At 35.3% G+C, this 20,047-nt stretch overlaps 3 protein-coding genes across 9 annotated transcripts; all 3 read left to right on the plus strand.

Annotated features, from left to right (window-relative positions):
- The first annotated feature begins 719 nt into the window (after positions 1–719).
- Positions 720–3,860, plus strand: LOC143916295 (uncharacterized). 7 transcript variants are annotated; one of them, XM_077437316.1, is made up of 5 exons: positions 720–1,041; positions 1,499–1,724; positions 2,205–2,443; positions 2,870–3,086; positions 3,154–3,860. In XM_077437316.1, exons 2-5 carry the CDS (start codon positions 1,527–1,529, stop codon positions 3,355–3,357), a joined length of 858 nt encoding a protein of 285 aa, XP_077293442.1. In that variant the 5' UTR covers positions 720–1,041; positions 1,499–1,526; the 3' UTR covers positions 3,358–3,860. The 7 variants fall into 7 exon arrangements, with proteins under 7 accessions (XP_077293442.1, XP_077293443.1, XP_077293441.1 ...); XM_077437317.1 differs by having other exon boundaries at positions 960–1,100; XM_077437315.1 differs by lacking the exon at positions 720–1,041 and adding an exon at positions 1,073–1,296.
- A 2,664-nt stretch (positions 3,861–6,524) lies between these two features.
- On the plus strand, positions 6,525–9,949 carry LOC143916296 (uncharacterized). Its single transcript, XM_077437321.1, has 5 exons — positions 6,525–7,104; positions 7,469–7,743; positions 8,792–9,030; positions 9,440–9,656; positions 9,724–9,949. Exons 2-5 carry the CDS (start codon positions 7,546–7,548, stop codon positions 9,925–9,927), a joined length of 858 nt encoding a protein of 285 aa, XP_077293447.1. The 5' UTR covers positions 6,525–7,104; positions 7,469–7,545; the 3' UTR covers positions 9,928–9,949.
- A 2,404-nt stretch (positions 9,950–12,353) lies between these two features.
- LOC143916677 (uncharacterized) lies at positions 12,354–15,885 on the plus strand. The gene is made up of 5 exons (XM_077437875.1): positions 12,354–12,365; positions 12,764–12,989; positions 13,570–13,808; positions 14,204–14,420; positions 14,488–15,885. The coding sequence occupies exons 2-5, from the start codon at positions 12,792–12,794 to the stop codon at positions 14,689–14,691; spliced, it is 858 nt and encodes a 285-aa protein (XP_077294001.1). The 5' UTR covers positions 12,354–12,365; positions 12,764–12,791; the 3' UTR covers positions 14,692–15,885.
- The last annotated feature ends 4,162 nt before the right edge of the window (positions 15,886–20,047 follow it).

Genomic DNA, 20,047 nt, shown 5'->3' on the forward strand with positions numbered 1-20,047 from the left:
GTAAAGTAAAAAAAAATAAGACAGCTGGGGGTGCCTTTCACAGGGGTGTGCTAATGTATAACGCCCTCCCTGAGTGCATCAGGTCTTCTAAGACCATTGATGCATTCTTGCGAGGAGTGAAGAGACACCTCTGTGAGGGACAGTATATGTATATAAGTTAAATATAGAATTTTCGATTTAAGATATGAAGATGTATTATTTTTTAATTAGCTAATAGCTAAAATTATATTTAAAGAAATAAATAAATAAGACAATTTTTGCCGTTAAAATCGCGAATACACAATATTTGGCACTCTTTTTTTTGAAAAGGTGCCAACCCAACCTAGTAAATGTGTGTATAAAATGGTTCGGTGGTTATTCCGCACAAAACGCTTGTAGGAATATAGCTTCAACCATTCCAGAAGAAAGAGTTCATCGCTCGATCTGGCTGGCGGCTGCTCGCTTTGTTGGTTGACTGAAGTTATCTGGGTTGGACTTCCTTTTATATCGTATTGGGAGTGCCGTGTGACTTGTTGACCGGATGTAAAGCACTGACCGCACTATGCGGCAACCGAACGATCCGACACTTCACAACAGTACGCGACCAAATATTGTTTGTATGAAATTGTATGAGACATAACGCACTGCGTGACAGTCGCATGACGTAGAACGACACCTTGCGTCAAAGTTGACTTTTCGACTAACTTTGACGCAAAGTGTCGTTTGCGACGTGACGCAGTGTCGTTGAGTGGGGGTTGCCTTGCGACAATTATTCTCCTTCTTCATATCATGACTCGAAATAGCATGTAGCCATAATCTTTTGGTTTTTCTCGATTGTTCTTCTTCCTCGCATATCAAAGATACTATAATAGCGTCCGTTTCGTCCATTTTGCTCCGAGGTACCGAACGAATGATTAACATAATTTACTGCAGAGTGTCGCATCGCTGTCGTTCAAGTGCGGTTTACTTAAAATTGTCGCACACTGTTGTGAAGTGTCGGATCGTTCGGTTGTCGTGTAGTGCAGTCAGAACTTGAAAGAGCAGTATCAACCAATTTTTACAGTAAAATGTTTCAAAATATTTAGCAATGGACATAAAATATTATCTTTAAACCATCGAAAGTTAGTTGTCATAACTTCTGTCAAATTTGGGTTTTTTTTAATTAAGTTTAATTTTTTGTTTTCTGACCATTTAACATACGTTTTTTGTAAGATAATTGGTTTATTCTTTACTTATAAAATTGAATTTAAATACTGTATGAAATAAACTGTTTTTTAAATAAAGTCCATTTTATCTTTGGAGGTTAGGTAAGATCGGGTAAAAGAAACTTCTTAATACAAAGCTTGTAAAAAAAATTAGATTTTTATTTTATAATAGTATACATATTGATTGAATTCAACTTTTCTATAGACTTGAATTTAAACAATTGACTACATGAAATATTGCATACTCCTGCAAGCATCTTAACATATAGTATTTGTATTGTATATAACACCGCCAACCTATATCAATATCACAGTCAGAGATCAACCTTCCTGTTGTGTGACATGGCGGATCCTTTGGAAATTGTCGATCCAAGCCGTTGGCCTTCGCTGATGTCAATGTTTGCCGAGCCAAGTGGACTCACAGCCAGGGCTACTCTTAAAACTCAGATCCTCAACGTCGAAAAGGACCCGGGCCACCCCGCTAATTTATATGCACCATTTGGGGATCCCAACAATGGCATCGTATTCGTTTGGATGACTGTGAGGAGATTTTAAACCTTTTTAAACGCTAAACTCCTACGAATTTTTAAACTATTTTTTCATAATATATTCTAATTAATAATTACTGAAACTAGCCAAAAATATTATACAAAGTATATGTAGACTACATATATATATTACATATATAGGTACAGAATAGTTCATATATAATATGTATGTATTTAGTATATTTATTTATTAGAATCTGAGAAGTCGTATGCTTTGCATTTGACTACCTATTATAAATTCTAATTTATCTTATCTTGGAGCTGATTTGTCATTTTGAATGTGATGGTTGTAAAATTTGCACCATCTTATGTACATATGTACTGTACTACAAATATTTTTATCTCAAACCATACACGTCATATATCAAACATACAAATAAATTTTAATAATTCATACGAAATAATTTCTTACTCGTTAATATTACATACATAATATTTTCCGTCAATCAAACCATGTATGTTTAACTTTCAGTCTCCAATTAATGTGGAAATAGCATTGTTTTGTATGAATGACGATAAAACTAAATTAATGGATGCTGTGATGAAAACCAAACGCATCGACAGATCCAAAAACAATATATACTGCAGTGTTATGCCAGAAATTTATCCTCATCTCGGAAAAGCATTGAAAACGATTGGTTGCGATGCGAAAATAGATGAGACTGTCGTTACTACCATTTCTATAGAAAAAGCTAAGAACTTTGACATCCCGTTAGTCTAATACTGATGTTTTTTTATTAAAAATTAGACGTAGTTTTACGTAATGGACATAAACCTTATTTTACAATACAAAAATAATAACAATTTTTTAACGCTCCTAACGGGAAGAACTGATTCAAGATAGTCAACTGAAATAAGTAGAATGATTTGAATGTTTTTGTATGTGAATTTTCATACGATTTAAAAGGTGAATTGGTAATAACACGAAAGCCATGTGAAACGTAAAGGAGGTATGTAAAAAAAAGATAGATTTTCTGGATTCTTTTAGAATTTAGGAATAAAAGATATGTAGGTCGGTCTGGAGGAATCTTATAAAGTTTTTTTTTAAACAAAGAATAATTTAGCGTGTCATAGGGATTGGGTCCATTACGCAAAACTACATCCAATTATACAATATAATTATTTTGTAATTTTTAGAAACCGTCCGAATGTACGAGTAGAAACTATAGGACCTGAATATGCTAATGAAATCGATGAATTGTGGCCGCATCGTTATCCCGGTTCAATTATGTACTTCCAGAATATGCTCACTAGAGGTTTTGCTATCGGTTTGATCGACGAGGTGTGTAACGAAATTATCGGATGGATCTTCACCAGCATTCGTGGAGATTTGCATGTGCTGCAAGTGAAAGATGTTAGTGTTTGAATTGAACTGCAATATAATCGAATTGTTTCACTGGTTTATTTTTTTTCTTTTACAGAAATATAAACGAAAAGGTTATGGACAGATGCTTGTTAAATTAATGAGTAAGAAAGTGGCCGAAAGGGGCATCGAAGTATTTGCTACCATTATTATGAACAATAGTGCTTCCAAGGAGATGTTTGCCAAATGCGGCTTTGAATTTTTATGGGTTGTTAAGTGGCTTCTTACTGGTAGTGACTACCTAGATTTTGTTGAAAAATAAAACACTAAAATATTTTTTCTTAAAATATTTCTATACATAATACACACATATATATATGTACGTATACGTAGATATGTAAAACTATTTTATTCCAAGAACGCATAAATTATTTTTTTAACTCACAATACGCATAAATAAATGTACAAATATGTAGTTAGGCCTCTTATTTGAACTCCAAAAAATCATTAAGAAGTTAATTTAATATAAGTTATCAAACAACTATGTATTTACTCAAAAATAATCCAAATTGTAATTATTTAATATTTATTTCTTCCAATACTAGTCGGATTTGTCAGCTGGCTTCAATATTTAATGAATTAGATGTACATACATACTCTGTATATAATTAAATTGAAAATAAATATCAAAGCAACTTATTAAGCCAAGCTGCGGTTTTTATTATTCATAACGTTAGTTCGAACAGCTTATCTTATATGTACTAAATTCGCTATAGAACATATAAAACTTATCTCAAAAATAATTTTGTAATACATATAAAATGTCGGTCTCCGTCATGGGCCCGAATGTGAAACGCCCGAAAACGCAAATATCGGAAGGCAAAGATCGAAAATCGAAAGATCTTAAGTCGAAAGATCAAAAAAAAAGGGTGCATGGTAAACGGTACATACTCACGTACATAGTCACTTAATTTGCGCGAGCAGGATACAACAGGAACAAGAGGAACAGGCTTTTCCTCCCGTATTAATGTGCGCGCGCAGAATACGGGAGGAAAAGCCTGTTCCTCTTGTTCCTGTTGTATCCTGCTCGCGCAAATTAAGTGAATATGTACCGTTTACCATGCACCCTTTTTTTACATACCTCCTTTACGTTTCACTTACAATTACAATTCAGGAAAAAGTGCCTCCTATCCGATCGTTTTCATACTTTGCCATATTGCTCATTTTGGTCATCGATATAAGTAAATGGATCCTCCGCTATTACGATGGTGCAAAAATATCGTGTAAGACGCCTTTGATATCTGCCCAGCGAGATAGTCGTTGACGTTTATCCATCGTTTGTTTATTAGTTTTAAACATAGATGGCGGTAGTAAAATAAAATTATTGTTTTTATTTAAAATCATTATTTTATTATCTTTCGACTTGCGATCTTTCGATTTTCGATCTTTGCCTTTCGATATTTGCGTTTTACATTCGGGCCCGTGAGGTAGACCCATAATAACACTGAGCAACATAAAATCACGTTTTTGAGTTACCAGAGCGAAGACATCAATCTTTATAAAGTTTGACCCACTGAATACGATAATGATTTTTGTTGGTTCGTGATCGTTTATGAGATATGAGCGTTTAAAAAGCCTTTCTAGCGTAATTACCGTTCGAGTTAGTACGTTTAGATAAAAAAAAATATTGAGATCGAAAACTAGTCCTTATAAACATGGTGAAATAAAAAAATTGGACAAATAAACGCAAAATAGCACGGAGAAAAAAAATATATTTTTGACTTTTAAAATTCGCTAGACAATTAATTATAAGTATTTTAAAACAATAAAAATCACAATCAATAGAAAAAACTTCTGACTATTGATTACAATACTCACTTTGAGCACAGCAATACTAGATTTTGAGTTAAAGATCGCAAAAGCCAAAAAACTAAAAATTTCGCCAACAAAAATCATTATCATATTCGAATCCAGTGGGTCAAACTTAGTAAAGATTGATTAGTCTCCGCTCTGGTAAGTCAAAAACGTGATTTTATGTTGCTCAGTGTTATTATTAGAGGTAGGATAGCCAAGGGGCCGCTCATTGTTCCATTGTTGAAAATCCTTTGTAAAAAAGGTTCGGCAAACCTTTAACAATGCATTTACAACATTTGAACAATACGCGGCACCTTCTGGGTCCGGGCTTAAGTTATTATACAACGCGCGAGCGGTCCCGTCTCGTCCATAAACTCGACTTTAACCAAATTTTGGCTCGATACTTCAATAGTGTGGAATCTCTTTTTTTTACATACCTCCTTTACGTTTCACTTACGATTACAATTCAGGGAAAATTTTGCCTCTTATCCGATCGTTTTCATAGTTTGCCATATTGCTCATGTTGGTCATCAATATAAGTAAATGGATCCTCCGCCATTACGATAGAGATAAAATATCGTTTTAGAAGCTTTTCAAGTCTGAACATTTTTAATCTCGGTGACAGTTGGTAGTCATTAATTTTATACATAGATGGCGGTAGTAAAAAAAAATATTGGTGTTTTTATTCAAAATAATAATTTTATATACAAATTATTACTATTACAAACTTCACTTACGACTTCTTCGTCTGACGAAATTTGGGTTCTTTTCGAAACGTTTGGTCATCAATATATGTGGAAATTAAGTCTGCCATTACCATGGTGAAAAATAATCGTTATAGACACATTTTAAAATACTCCATAATCTTTCTCGGTGACGTTTATCGCCCACATTGGCGCATTTACCAACACTGTTCCGATCGTTATTTCCCTTTTCTCGTTGAGTCTACTGTGAGGGGTTTATTTACATCGGTCCAAATGTCCTCTGAATAGGTCGCGTCCTGCACCTGTTTAGTGGTCAGCGTGACTTTCTCTGGAGGTCATGTCCTGTAGGTGTGTAGGGGTCGGTTTGTCCTTGGGGCGTAGATTGACAATGTGTATTACATGCTTGTTTACCATGTATTCCTACAGATTGGAAAAAAATGTCATTTTGGCTATTTTATTTTGCATTTCTTTTTGTATTTCACTGTGTATTTGAGTACATTTTATTGCATACTAGTGGTTTTACCCGGCTTCGCTCGGTATTTGTAATATAAACAGCTTAAACATGGCAAAACAATCTAATAGTAAACATTCATTTGTTTTTTTATTAAATTTATTTGAATCGAAAAAAAATAATGTTTGATGATATCGATGTGGTTGTCATAGAAACTTTGATTTGTTTTCGATGCTCCCAACAAACCTTTAAACTTTACATACAAAGTCACTAGAAAACTGATTGACCGATTTTAGGGTGTGACCAGTTAAAGTGTGACGGGTGATCCCGTGTGACCGATCTAGAGCGACCGGTTGTTCTGTGACCGGTTCACATTTGACTAGTAATCACCATTGAAGTAGAATGGGTAGAAGCGCTCTCAGCTTCCAAAAATGTTGCTACAAAAACTCCGTGCAGACGGAGATTTCGGCTGTTTTTCTCAGTTGTTTGTTAAGCTCTGTAGCAGTAGGATCTCTTTGAAATAGGCTCTACTAGTAAAATTGTGTGGTAGTATTAGTTCGACAAGGTCCGAACATCTGTATGTGCACGTGCTAGATGTTCGGACCAGCCTCACTCATTGAAAAACAGGGCCGTACACCGTATTCTTTTTTAAAACTAATTATTACTTTATCTACATTGAAGTAGTATGCATAGAATTGCTCTCAGCCCCTAAAAATGTTGCTACAAAATATCCGTGTGTCGTTGAGTGGGGGTTGCCTTGCGACAATTATCCTCCTTCTTCACACCGTGACTTTGAAATAGCATGTAGCCATAATCTTTTGGTTTTTCTCGATTGTTCTTCTTCCTCGCATATCAAAGATACTATAATAGCGTCCGTTTCGTCCATTTTGCTCCGAGGTACTGAACGATAGATTGACATAATTTACTGCAGAGTGTCGCATCGCTGTCGTTCAAGTGCGGTTTACTTAATATTGTCGCACACTGTTGTGAAGTGTCGGATTGTTCGGTTGTCGTAGAGTGCAGTCAGACCTTGAAAGAGCAGTATCAACCAATTTTTACAGTAAAATGTTTTAAAATATTTAGCAATGAACATAAAATATTATCTTTAAACCATCGAAAGTTAGTTGTCATAACTTCTGTCAAATTTGGGTTTTTTTTAATTAAGTTTTATTTTTTGTTTTTTGACCATTTAACATACGTTTTTTTAAAGATAATTAGTTTATTCTTTACTTATAAAATTTAATTTAAATACTTTATGAAATAAACTGTTTTTTAAATAAAGTCCATTTTATCTTTGGAGGTTAGGTAAAATCGGGTAAAAGAAACTTCTTAATACAAAGCTTGTAAAAAAAATTTTTTTTTATAATAAATTGATTTTTATTTTATAATAGTATACATATTGATTGAATTCAACTTTTCTATAGACTTGAATTTATATAACACCGCCAACCTATATCAATATCACTATATCAGTGTGACAATATCACAATATCAGTGTGACATGGCGGATCCTTTGGAAATTGTCGATCGAAGCCGTTGGCCTTCGCTGATGTCAATGTTTGCCGAGCCAAGTGGACTCACAGCCAGGGCTACTCTTAAAACTCAGATCCTCAACGTCGAAAAGGACCCTGGCCACCCCGCTAATTTATATGCACCATTTGGGGATCCCAACAATGGCATCGTATTCGTTTCGATGACTGTGAGGAGATTTTAAACCTTTTTAATCGCTAAACTCTTACGAATTTGGAAACTATTTTTTCATAATAGAGATATTTTAATGATTTCTAATTAATAATTACTTAAACTAGCCAAAAATATTATACAAAGTCAGTGATATATTTTATTTTATTTTATTTTATTTTATTGTCACAATCAATACACACTCGCCATTACAGATTTGCTCCAATGCGACGGGTGTACGTTAATGAAATACATAAACAATCAGAAATCAGAAATACAGTAATACATACATATAGAATCAGAATATATAGAATATAACAATTAATCAGAAATAATAATCATAGTGACATCTATGGATTTCAGATTACTGTGTATAATTAATACAAATTATACACAGGCAGATTTTTGTGACAACAGGATTAGATTTTTTAATACCAATTTTCAGGAACCGTTTCAGCAATGATCAGATAAAATTGGCAAACTCTGATAGAGAAACGATCGATTTGGAGTCACAAAACCCCCAAATCTAACCAGCAGTGGCGAGGACACGAACCTATGACCTCAGTGATGCTAAATATATACGCTATCACTAAGCCAAACTGCTGGCTTAATATATGTATATGTAGCTTAGACTACATATACATATATTACATACATAAGTACAGAATAGTTCATATATGTATGTATTTAGTATATTTATTTATTAGAATCTGAGAAGTCGTATGCTTTTCATTTGACTGCCTATTCTAAATTCTGATTTATCTTATCTTAGAGCTGATTTGTCATTTTGAATGTGATGGTTGTAAAATTTGCACCAACGTATGTATGTATGTATGTATGTACTACATATATTTTTATCTCAAACCATACACGTCATATATCAAACATACAAATAAATTTTAATAATTTAATTTTCCTGTAATGAAACTACGAGTACCCTGTTTTTTTTTTGAGTAATGAAGTTATAAAAATTTAAATGAAAAAGTTCATACGAAATCATTTCTTACTCATTAATATTATATACATAATATGTTCCGTCAATCAAACCATGTATGTTTAACTTTCAGTCTCCAATTCATGTGGAAATAGCATTGTTTTGTATGAATGACGATAAAACTAAATTAATGGATGCTGTGATGAAAACCAAACGCATCGACAGATCCAAAATAAATATATACTGCAGTGTTATGCCAGAAATTCATCCTCATTTTGGAAAAGCATTGAAGACGATTGGTTACGATGCGAAAACAGATGAGACTGTCATTGCTACCATTTCTATAGAAAAAGCTAAGAACTTTGACATCCCGTTAGTCTAATACTGATGTTTTTTTATTAAAAATTAGACGTAGTTTTACGTAATGGACATAAACCTTATTTTACAATACAATAACAATTTTTTAACGCTCCTAACGGGAAGAACTGATTTAATATAGTCAACTGAAATAATTAGAATGATTTTAATGTTTTGTATATGAATTTTCTTACGATTTAAAAGGTGAAAGGATAGATTTTCTGGATGCTTTTAGAATTTAGCTATAAAAGATAGGTCGGTCTGTAGGAATCTTTAGATTGTTAAGTCGGTCAGATTTTGGGAAACGAAAATAGGAGTTACTGAACTACTACACAAATAAGAATAATTTAGCGTGTCATAGGGATTAGGTCCATTACGCAAAACTACACTCAATTATACAATATAATTATTTTGTAATTTTTAGAAGCCGTCCGAATGTACGAGTAGAAACTATAGGACCGGAATATGCCAATGAAATCGATGAATTGTGGCCGCATCGTTATCCCGGTTCAATTATGTACTTCCAGAATATGCTCACTAGAGGTTTTGCTATCGGTTTGATCGACGAGGAGTGTAACGAAATTATCGGATGGATCTTCACCAGCATTCGTGGAGATTTGCATGCGTTGCAAGTGAAAGATGTTAGTGTTTGAATTAAACTGCAATGTAATGGAATTGTTTCACTGGTTTACTTTTTTTCTTTTACAGAAATATAAACGAAAAGGTTATGGACAGATGCTCGTTAAATTAATGAGTAAGAAAGTGGCCGAAAGGGGCATCGAAGTATTCGCTTGCATTGTTATGAACAATAGTGCTTCCAAGGAGATGTTTGCCAAATGCGACTTTGAATTTTTATGGGTTGTTAAGTGGCTTCTTACTGGTAGTGACTACCTAGATTTTGTTGAAAAATAAAACACTAAAATATTTTTTCTTAAAATATATTCTATTTCTATATTCTATATTCTATACATAATACACACATATATGTCCGTATACGTAGATATGTAAAACTATTTTATTCCAAGAACGCATAATATATTTATTTAACTCACAAGACGCATAAATTAATGTACAAATATGTAGTTAGGCCTCTTATTTGAACTCCAAAAAATCATTAAGAAGTTATGTATTTACTCAAAAATAATCCAAATTGTAATTATTTAATATTTATTTCTTCCAATACTAGTCGGATTTGTCAGCTGGCTTCAATATTTAATGAATTAGATGTACATACATACTCTGTATATAATTAAATTGAAAATAAATATCAAAGCAACTTATTAAGCCAAGCTGCGGTTTCTATTATTCATAACGTTAGTTCGAACAGCTTATCTTATATGTACTAAATTCGCTATAGAACATATAAAACTTATCTCAAAAATAATTTTGTAATACATATAAAATGTCGGTCTCCGTCACGGGCCCGAATGTGAAACGCCCGAAAACGCAAATATCGGAAGGCAAAGATCGAAAATCGAAAGATCTTAAGTCGAAAGATCAAAAAAAAAAGGGTGCATGGTAAACGGTACATACTCACGTACATAGTCACTTAATTTGCGCGAGCAGGATACAACAGGAACAAGAGGAACAGGCTTTTCCTCCCGTATTAATGTGCGTGCGCAGAATACGGGAGGAAAAGCCTGTTCCTCTTGTTCGTGTTGTATCCTGCTCGCGCAAATTAAGTGAGTATGTACCGTTTACCATGCACCCTTTTTTTACATACCTCCTTTACGTTTCACTTAAAATTACAATTCAGGAAAAAGTTTGCCTCTTATCCGATCGTTTTCATACTTTGCCATATTGCTCATTTTGGTCATCAATATAAGTAAATGGATCCTCCGCCATTACGATGTTGCAAAAATATCGTGTAAGACGCGTTTGATATCTGCCCAGCGAGATAGTCGTTGACGTTTATCCATCGTTTGTTTATTAGTTTTAAACATAGATGGCGGTAGTAAAATAAAATTATTGTTTTTATTTAAAATCATTATTTTATTATCTTTCGACTTGCGATCTTTCGATTTTCGATCTTTGCCTTCCGATTTTTGCGTTTTACATTCGGGCCCGTGAGGTAGACCCATAATAACACTGAGCAACATAAAATCACGTTTTTGAGTTACCAGAGCGAAGACATCAATCTTTATAAAGTTTGACCCAGTGAATTCGAATAAGATAATGATTTTTGTTGGTTCGTGATCGTTTATGAGATATGAGCGTTTAAAAAGCCTTTCTAGCGTAATTACCGTTCGAGTTAGTACGTTTAGATAAAAAAAATATTGAGATCGAAAACTAGTCCTTATAAACATGGTGAAATAAAAAAAATTGACAAATAAACGCAAAATAGCACGGAAAAAAATATATTTTTGACTTTTAAGCGCTCTCAGCTTCCAAAAATGTTGCTACAAAAACTCCGTGCAGACGGAGATTTCGGCTGTTTTTCTCAGTTGTTTGTTAAGCTCTGTAGCAGTAGGATCTCTTTGAAATAGGCTCTACTAGTAAAATTGTGTGGTAGTATTAGTTCGACAAAGTCCGAACATCTGTATGTGCACGTGCTAGATGTTCGGACCAGCCTCACTCATTGAAAAACAGGGCCGTACACCGTATTCTTTTTTAAAACTAATTATTACTTTATCTACATTGAAGTAGTATGCATAGAATTGCTCTCAGCCCCTAAAAATGTTGCTACAAAATATCCGTGTGCCCGGAGATGTCAGCTGTTTTGTCCAGTTGTTGTAAGGGACGATCACTTCCACGAATTTTTTTTCCTCACTCTTTTGTCTCTCTTCTGACTTTCCGTCTCTCTCTTCGATGGCTCGCTTTTAAGCGATACTTTTGTTAGAAATGACTATTCTATACATTATACTTCAATGGTAATCACCGAACCCAATTTTTACAGTAAAATGTGAATTTTTACAGTTGACTTTTTGATCAACTTTGACGCAAGTGTCGTTTGCGACGTGACGCAAGTGTCGTTGAGTGAGGGTTGCCTTGCGACAATTATCCTCCTTCTTCACATCGTGACTTTGAAAAAGCATGTAGCCATAATCTTTTGATTTTTCTCGATTTTTCTTCTTTCTCGCATATCAAAGATACTATAATAGCGTCCGTTTCGTCCATTTTGCTCCGAGGTACTGAACGAAGGATTGACATAATTTACTGCAGAGTGTCGCATCGCTGTCGTTCAAGTGCGGTTTACTTAATATTGTCGCACACTGTTGTGAAGTGTCGGATTGTTCGGTTGTCGTAGAGTGCAGTCAGACCTTGAAAGAGCAGTATCAACCAATTTTTACAGTAAAATGTTTCAAAATATTTAGCAATGGACATAAAATATTATCTTTAAACCATCGAAAGTTAGTTGTCATAACTTCTGTCAAATTTGGGTTTTTTTAAATTAAGTTTTATTTTTTGTTTTCTGACCATTTAAGATACGTTTATTGTAAGATAATTAGTTTATTCTTTACTTATAAAATTTAATTTAAATACTTTATGAAATAAACTGTTTTTTAAATAAAGTCCATTTTATCTTTGGAGGTTAGGTAAGATCGAGTAAAAGAAACTTCTTAATACAAAGCTTGTAAAAAAAATTTGATTTTTATTTTATAATAGTATACATATTGATTGAATTCAACTTTTCTATAGACTTGAATTTAAACAATTGACTACATGAAATATTGCATACTCCTGCAAGCATCTTAACATATAGTATTTGCATAGTATATAACACCGCCAACCTATATCAATATCACAGTCAGAGATCAACCTTCCTGTTGTGTGACATGGCGGATCCTTTGGAAATTGTCGATCGAAGCCGTTGGCCTTCGCTGATGTCAATGTTTGCCGAGCCAAGTGGACTCACAGCCAGGGCTACTCTTAAAACTCAGATCCTCAACGTGGAAAAGGACCCAGGCCACCCCGCTAATTTATATGCACCATTTGGGGATCCCAACAATGGCATCGTATTCGTTTGGATGACTGTGAGGAGATTTTAAACCTTTTTAAACGCTAAACTCCTACGAATTTTTAAACTATTTTTTCATAATAGAGATATTTTAGTGATTTCTAATTAATAATTACTGAAACTAGCCAAAAATATTATACAAAGTCAGTGATATATGTAGACTACATATACATATATTACATACATAAGTACAGAATAGTTCATATATGTATGTATTTAGTATATTTATTTATTAGAATTTGAGGAGTCGTATGCTTTTCATTTGACTGCCTATTCTAAATTCTGATTTATCTTATCTTAGAGCTGATTTGTCATTTTGAATGTGATGGTTGTAAAATTTGCACCAACGTATGTATGTATGTATGTATGTACTACATATATTTTTTATCTCAAACCATACACGTCATATATCAAACATACAAATAAATTTTAATAATTTAATTTTCCTGTAATGAAACTACGAGTACCCTGTTTTTTTTTGAGTAATGAAGTTATAAAAATTTAAATGAAAAAGTTCATACGAAATCATTTCTTACTCATTAATATTATATACATAATATGTTCCGTCAATCAAACCGTGTATGTTTAACTTTCAGTCTCCAATTAATGTGGAAATAGCATTGTTTTGTATGAATGACGATAAAACTAAATTAATGGATGCTGTGATGAAAACCAAACGCATCGACAGATCCAAAATAAATATATACTGCAGTGTTATGCCAGAAATTCATCCTCATCTTGGAAAAGCATTGAAGACGATTGGTTACGATGCGAAAACAGATGAGACTGTCATTGCTACCATTTCTATAGAAAAAGCTAAGAACTTTGACATCCCGTTAGTCTAATACTGATGTTTTTTTATTAAAAATTAGACGTAGTTTTACGTAATGGACATAAACCTTATTTTACAATACAATAACAATTTTTTAACGCTCCTAACGGGAAGAACTGATTTAATATAGTCAACTGAAATAATTAGAATGATTTTAATGTTTTGTATATGAATTTTCTTACGATTTAAAAGGTGAAAGGATAGATTTTCTGGATGCTTTTAGAATTTAGCTATAAAAGATAGGTCGGTCTGTAGGAATCTTATACAGATTTTGGGAAACGAAAATAGGAGTTACTGAACTACTACACAAATAAGAATAATTTAGCGTGTCATAGGGATTAGGTCCATTACGCAAAACTACATTCAATTATACAATATAATTATTTTGTAATTTTTAGAAGCCGTCCGAATGTACGAGTAGAAACTATAGGACCGGAATATGCCAATGAAATCGATGAATTGTGGCCGCATCGTTATCCCGGTTCAATTATGTACTTCCAGAATCTGCTCAGTAGAGGTTTTGCTATCGGTTTGATCGACGAGGAGTGTAACGAAATTATCGGATGGATCTTCACCAGCATTCGTGGAGATTTGCATGCGTTGCAAGTGAAAGATGTTAGTGTTTGAATTGAACTGCAATGTAATGGAATTGTTTCACTGGTTTATTTTTTTTCTTTTACAGAAATATAAACGAAAAGGTTATGGACAGATGCTCGTTAAATTAATGAGTAAGAAAGTGGCCGAAAGGGGCATCGAAGTATTCGCTTGCATTGTTATGAACAATAGTGCTTCCAAGGAGATGTTTGCCAAATGCGGCTTTGAATTTTTATGGGTTGTTAAGTGGCTTCTTACTGGTATTGACTTACTAGATTTTGTTGAAAAATAATATATTAAAATATTTTTTCTTAAAATATTTCTATACATAATACACACATACATATATGCACGTATACGTAGATATGTAAAACTATTTTATTCCAAGAACGCATAAATAATCTTTTTAACATACAATACGCATAAATAAATGTACAAATATGTTGTTAGGCCTCTTATTTGAACTCCAAAAAATCATTAAGAAGTTAATATAATATAAGTTATCAAACAACTATGTATTTACTCAAAAATAATCCAAATTGTAATGATTTAATATTTATTTCTTCCAATACTAGTCGGATTTGTCAGCTGGCTTCAATATTAATGAATTAGATGTACATAAATACTCTGTATATAATTAAATTGAAAATAAATATCAAAGCAACTTCTTATGCCAAGCTGCGGTTTCTATTATTTATAACGTTAGTTCATACAATTGACCTGATTTGAGAAAAACAACATATAAAACTTATCTCAAAAATAATTTGTAATACATACAAAATGTATGTACGTACTTACATAATTTATTGTTTGTCTGTTTATTTATTCATATGTGTATAAATAGTCCCTGGCCAGAATTTAAGGGACACCTGTTTGTTTGACGTTTGCGAGGATTAGAAACAGTCATAAATAACTTGTTATGGAACCTTTTGGGTTTATGTTTTTTGTGCGCTCCTCTTTATATCCTTCTCTATTGACACACAAAGGAATTAGTGTAATACTGCTCTTCTACAGAATTTTATATAAAAACGAAGTGCATGGTATGTTTTGGCATACAAATGTTTGGCATGTTCTAAAATGTAAAATTAATAAGCTCCCGTGTTCCAATATATCCATTTTAAAAAAAATATCCTTGTAGTGTGGCAGGGAGACCCTGATATTAAAAAAAACCATAATAGCTTGCATTGAGAGTAAGCCTAAGAGAGTATCTTTTTGTCTAAAAAATAAAAGTGGCATCACTAAATATTAATAAACTTATTTATCAGTAAATATTAAGAAACAATAAAAAAAATGCGTATCTACTTATTTGTAAACCCACTTCTGATAATATATTAGTGTACGTAAAATTTTTGAAATTTACGAAGTGTCCCTAACAATCTAGCCAGGGTCTACATAATTTTTGTAATCATATTTTTATAAGAATAGCCATGAACAATATTACAATAAAACCATTGATGACTGCACCAAAAGCATTTGGGCATTTGAGAACCGCTGATTTTTATTACTAGCCTCTTTTTACTTCACTTTCGATATTGTCGTCTGACGAAATTTTTAAATCTGTAGGTAACTTTAAGTATTGACTTACTCAGTATAATTACAAGCTTTTTATCAGCTGCAGTTTTAAATACGCCTCTGTGAGGTAGAAAAATATACATACATGTCAGTAAAAAAATTAGGACATTTCAAAATCACGATTTATCTATATATTTGAGGAATATAAGAAGTATTAAAAACAAAATTTTCTTTATATAGTTCTATGGGGGATGAACGAATGAGACGAATGGCATGTTAATGCACGTGTTTATTATATGGCAGCTAAAGGCAGAGTGAGTAGCGGCTCTCCGAACCCAGCGGAGTTGGTCCCCACTCGCAGGAAGGCAACCAAACTCGACCATGTCGTATAAGCGAGCCGCCACAGTTCCAAGAAAAAAATGATTACAAAAATAAATGATTATTTGAACCAAACACATACTATACAATTCGTGTAAAATTATTCTGTATTATTTATAAGGATTGAATTTTAGATAAAATTTAATTTTTGTTGAAATTAAAATATTTTTACGTCATTTCATATAATTATGTATATATGCACACATGCTTATAAGGGCGAAAACACATTGAGAGGCACGCGGCACGTGTTTTTTTTTTTTAAATACTTTTGCACATGCAAATAAACACAAGCACGCAAAGGCATTCCTGAGGCATGCAGTCCCAAAAATCATCCCCTGGAGTGTTTTCAGCGATATTTTATCCTTGTATTGACATAGGTTTGACAGTGATTCAGGGGCGTCATTTGGCCGGGGGCCGGGGTGGGCGGCCGCCCCCCCCCCTAGATTTGAACGGGACTATCCTCGTTGTTTAATGTATAATGAATTTTAATTGAAACACTAAACCAACCAAAATAATATATTTAAATTCTTTAGAACACTGTCAGGTATAAACACGACGATTTTTCCCAGAAAAAAAATCACTAGAGGTAGGATAGCCAAGGGGCCGCTCATTGTTCTGTGGCGGCTCCCTAACGACATGGTCAAGTTTGGTCACCTTCCTGCGAGTGGGGACCAACTCGATTGTGTTCGGAGCTAGCTACTCACTCTGCCTTCAGCTGTCATAAATAAAACACGTGCATTAACATGCCAGTCGTCTTATTCGTTCATCCCCTATAGTTCCATTGTTGTAAATCCTTTGTAAAAAAGGTTCGGCAAACCTTTAACAATGCATTTACAACATTTGAACAATACGCGGCACGCTCTGGGTCCGGGCTTTATATATCACCTTTATATATATCGTTCCTTTCGTCGACTTGGATTTGTTTTGAGATATGCAAGATTATTCTCCAATCCTTTGTCTTCTCGCTTGCTTTTCAATTCGCTTGTGAGAAGTAAGCTAGAGTATAATGCGATTGTGTGGAATCCGCATGAAGCAAATTACTCTCTGATGATTGAGAAAGTGCAAAAAGCATTTCTTCGTTTCCTATATAGGAAAGAATATGGGTATTACCCATATCTCTACCCCACTCCTTTCCTTTTGGGCATGCTTGGGTATAATTCCCTTGAACTTCGGAGAAACTTCTCATTAATTCGTTTCGTTCTCCTGCTCTTACGTGGTAATACGTCATGCCCGTTGTTGCTGGAGCAGTTGGGGCTTTATGTCCCTATTCACTATGTGCGTGGTAGACATCATCATTTGCTGGCTGTACCTCCTGCCCGCACAGTCCTTTTTCGAATGGCTCCTATTCCAAGAGCTATCCGACTTCTTAATGAAATCGTTGCTGCCGAGACTGAATGTGATATTTTCCACCTTAGTGAGCGTAAATTGTCGGAAATTACTCTAACCCATTTATCTGGTAGTCTGCGCTCATCATTGTTTTCATGATTGATTGTGATTTATGAGTGAAATTTTGATTAACTCTCTTCCATTTGGGCCTTACAGGGATGTTTTGTATTTGTAGTTGTTTCTTACATATTTATTGAAACTGGCTGTAGGTGCAAGGCATTCCTTATGCTATATTTTATTTGATATTTTTACTTTATCTGTTATTATAAATGCTATTTTTTATGTATGTATGGATGTATTTATGTTTATGTTAATTGTTATTTTGTTTTTTTTCTTTTTTGTGTTATATTTTTTGACCATTGTGGCGCTTTAGGAATTCCTGTTATGCCACAATGGTCTGTTTAAAATAAATAAATAAATAAATATCACTGTCAAGCAAGGATAAACACTACCATACAATTTCAACGACACGGCTCGAATGTTTCGTTTTGAAAAGACTATCCCATGTATGCCGTACGATATGTTTAAAACTATCTACAAAAAAACCCACGTCCCACATTCAACGCTGTGTGATTTCGCCCTTACAAGCCGAAATGGCTCCCACACTGGGATGCGCAGGGGCGTGCAGGTGCCCTCCAGGAGTACAATATAAAGGGGAATCGTGGAATGACCTAGACGTGTCGTAGGGTTCGTAGGGGTTCTCCTAGTTCTGTATGAGATGGCGGAAGAGAAGCTGGAACTCTCATCAACGCTGGTTGTGGCGAGGTCTTTCTTCTGCGGAGACGGTTTCTGGCTGTTCTGTAACAGCTGCATATGAAAAGGGTGGGAGTTCCAGGAACTTTAAGGCTACTACTGGACTCGAAGTCTGATGAGAAGATAGTCTGGTCAAATGTGAACCGGTCACAGGACAGTCGGTCGCTTTAGATCGGTCACGCGTGATCACCCGTCACACTAAAACTGGTATGTAGGATGAACGAATGAGACGACTGGCATGTTAATGCACGTGTTTATTATATGACAGCTGAAGACAGAGTGAGTAGCAGCTCTCCGAACCCAGCCGAGTTGGTTCCCACTCGCAGGAAGGCAACCAAACTCGACCATGTCGTATAAGCGAGCCGCCACATCACTCCCCCCCCAGCATCAGCGATACCAAAATTACAAAGAAACAAATTTTACAAAAGAAAAAAATTATTGTTACACAAAGAGAAAAAAAAATTATTGAGTGGGGAGAAAAAAAATGTTGACGTGGGTCATCCGCTGTGTACATAGGTGTACCGCCCTGAATGGTCGGTAGATTCGAGGGCGGTGACGTCGCGAGCAGGACGGTGGGTGGTCCGATGGTCGCGCCGATGCGATGCGATGCTGCGGCGGCGCCGCTCTTCCGAGGCTGATGTCGGTTGGTGGGGCGGCGGGGGCGGCAGGGGCATCGATGTGGTTGATGATACTCCGAGCTGGACTGTGAGTCGTTGTGGCTCGTGGAGGTGTTGTAGCGCTACCGCCCGTCTCGGCGTGACGACGCTCGTGGGGACGGACGGGGCCTTGATGATGATGATGATGATGATGATGATGATGGTGCTGAGGTGGTGTATGTCTTGTGGTGCTGGATGACCGTTCTATGTGTAGTGGATCGCGCATGACTCCACATCCAGCTGTCAAGATCGTCGTCTCATTCGCTCCCCCATTTTTTAAAGCACCTGTCATCGACGTTGTGGCTGGACGTCGGTAGGTAGGTAGGTAGGTAGGTAGCCGTGTCTGCTCGTTTATTGTCACCCGCGGGCCGCGGCGTGCTGTGTTGATGGCGATGGGGGCGCGGCGGGTTGCTTCCCCGCCTGGCTCGGCGAGGCAGGGATGAGCGGCATGTTGAAATTGATCGAGGCTGCGTGGCTCGATGTCGGGGGTCACCAGTATGGAGGATGAACGAATGAGACGACTGGCATGTTAATGCACGTGTTTATTATATGACAGCTGAAGACAGAGTGAGTAGCAGCTCTCCGAACCCAGCCGAGTTGGTTCCCACTCGCAGGAAGGCAACCAAACTCGACCATGTCGTATAAGCGAGCCGCCACACTGGTCTCAAGAAAACTGGTCACAACCTAAAATCGGTCACGAAAAAACTGTTTGACCGATTTTAGGGTGTGACTATTTATATCGTAGACTTTATATCGTACTCCTGGAGGGCACCTGCACGCCCATGCGCATCCCAACGTGGGAGCCATTTCCGCTTGTAAGGGCGAAATCACACAGCGTTGAATGTGGGACGTGGGTTTTTTTGTAGATAATTTTAAACATATCGTACGGCATACATGGGATAGTCTTTTCAAAACGAAACATTCGAGCCGTGTCGTTGAAATTGCATGGTAGTGTTTATCCTT

Source organism: Arctopsyche grandis, chromosome 9, assembly GCF_051622035.1.
Source record: "Arctopsyche grandis isolate Sample6627 chromosome 9, ASM5162203v2, whole genome shotgun sequence".
NCBI classification, from domain to species: Eukaryota; Metazoa; Arthropoda; class Insecta; order Trichoptera; family Hydropsychidae; genus Arctopsyche; species Arctopsyche grandis.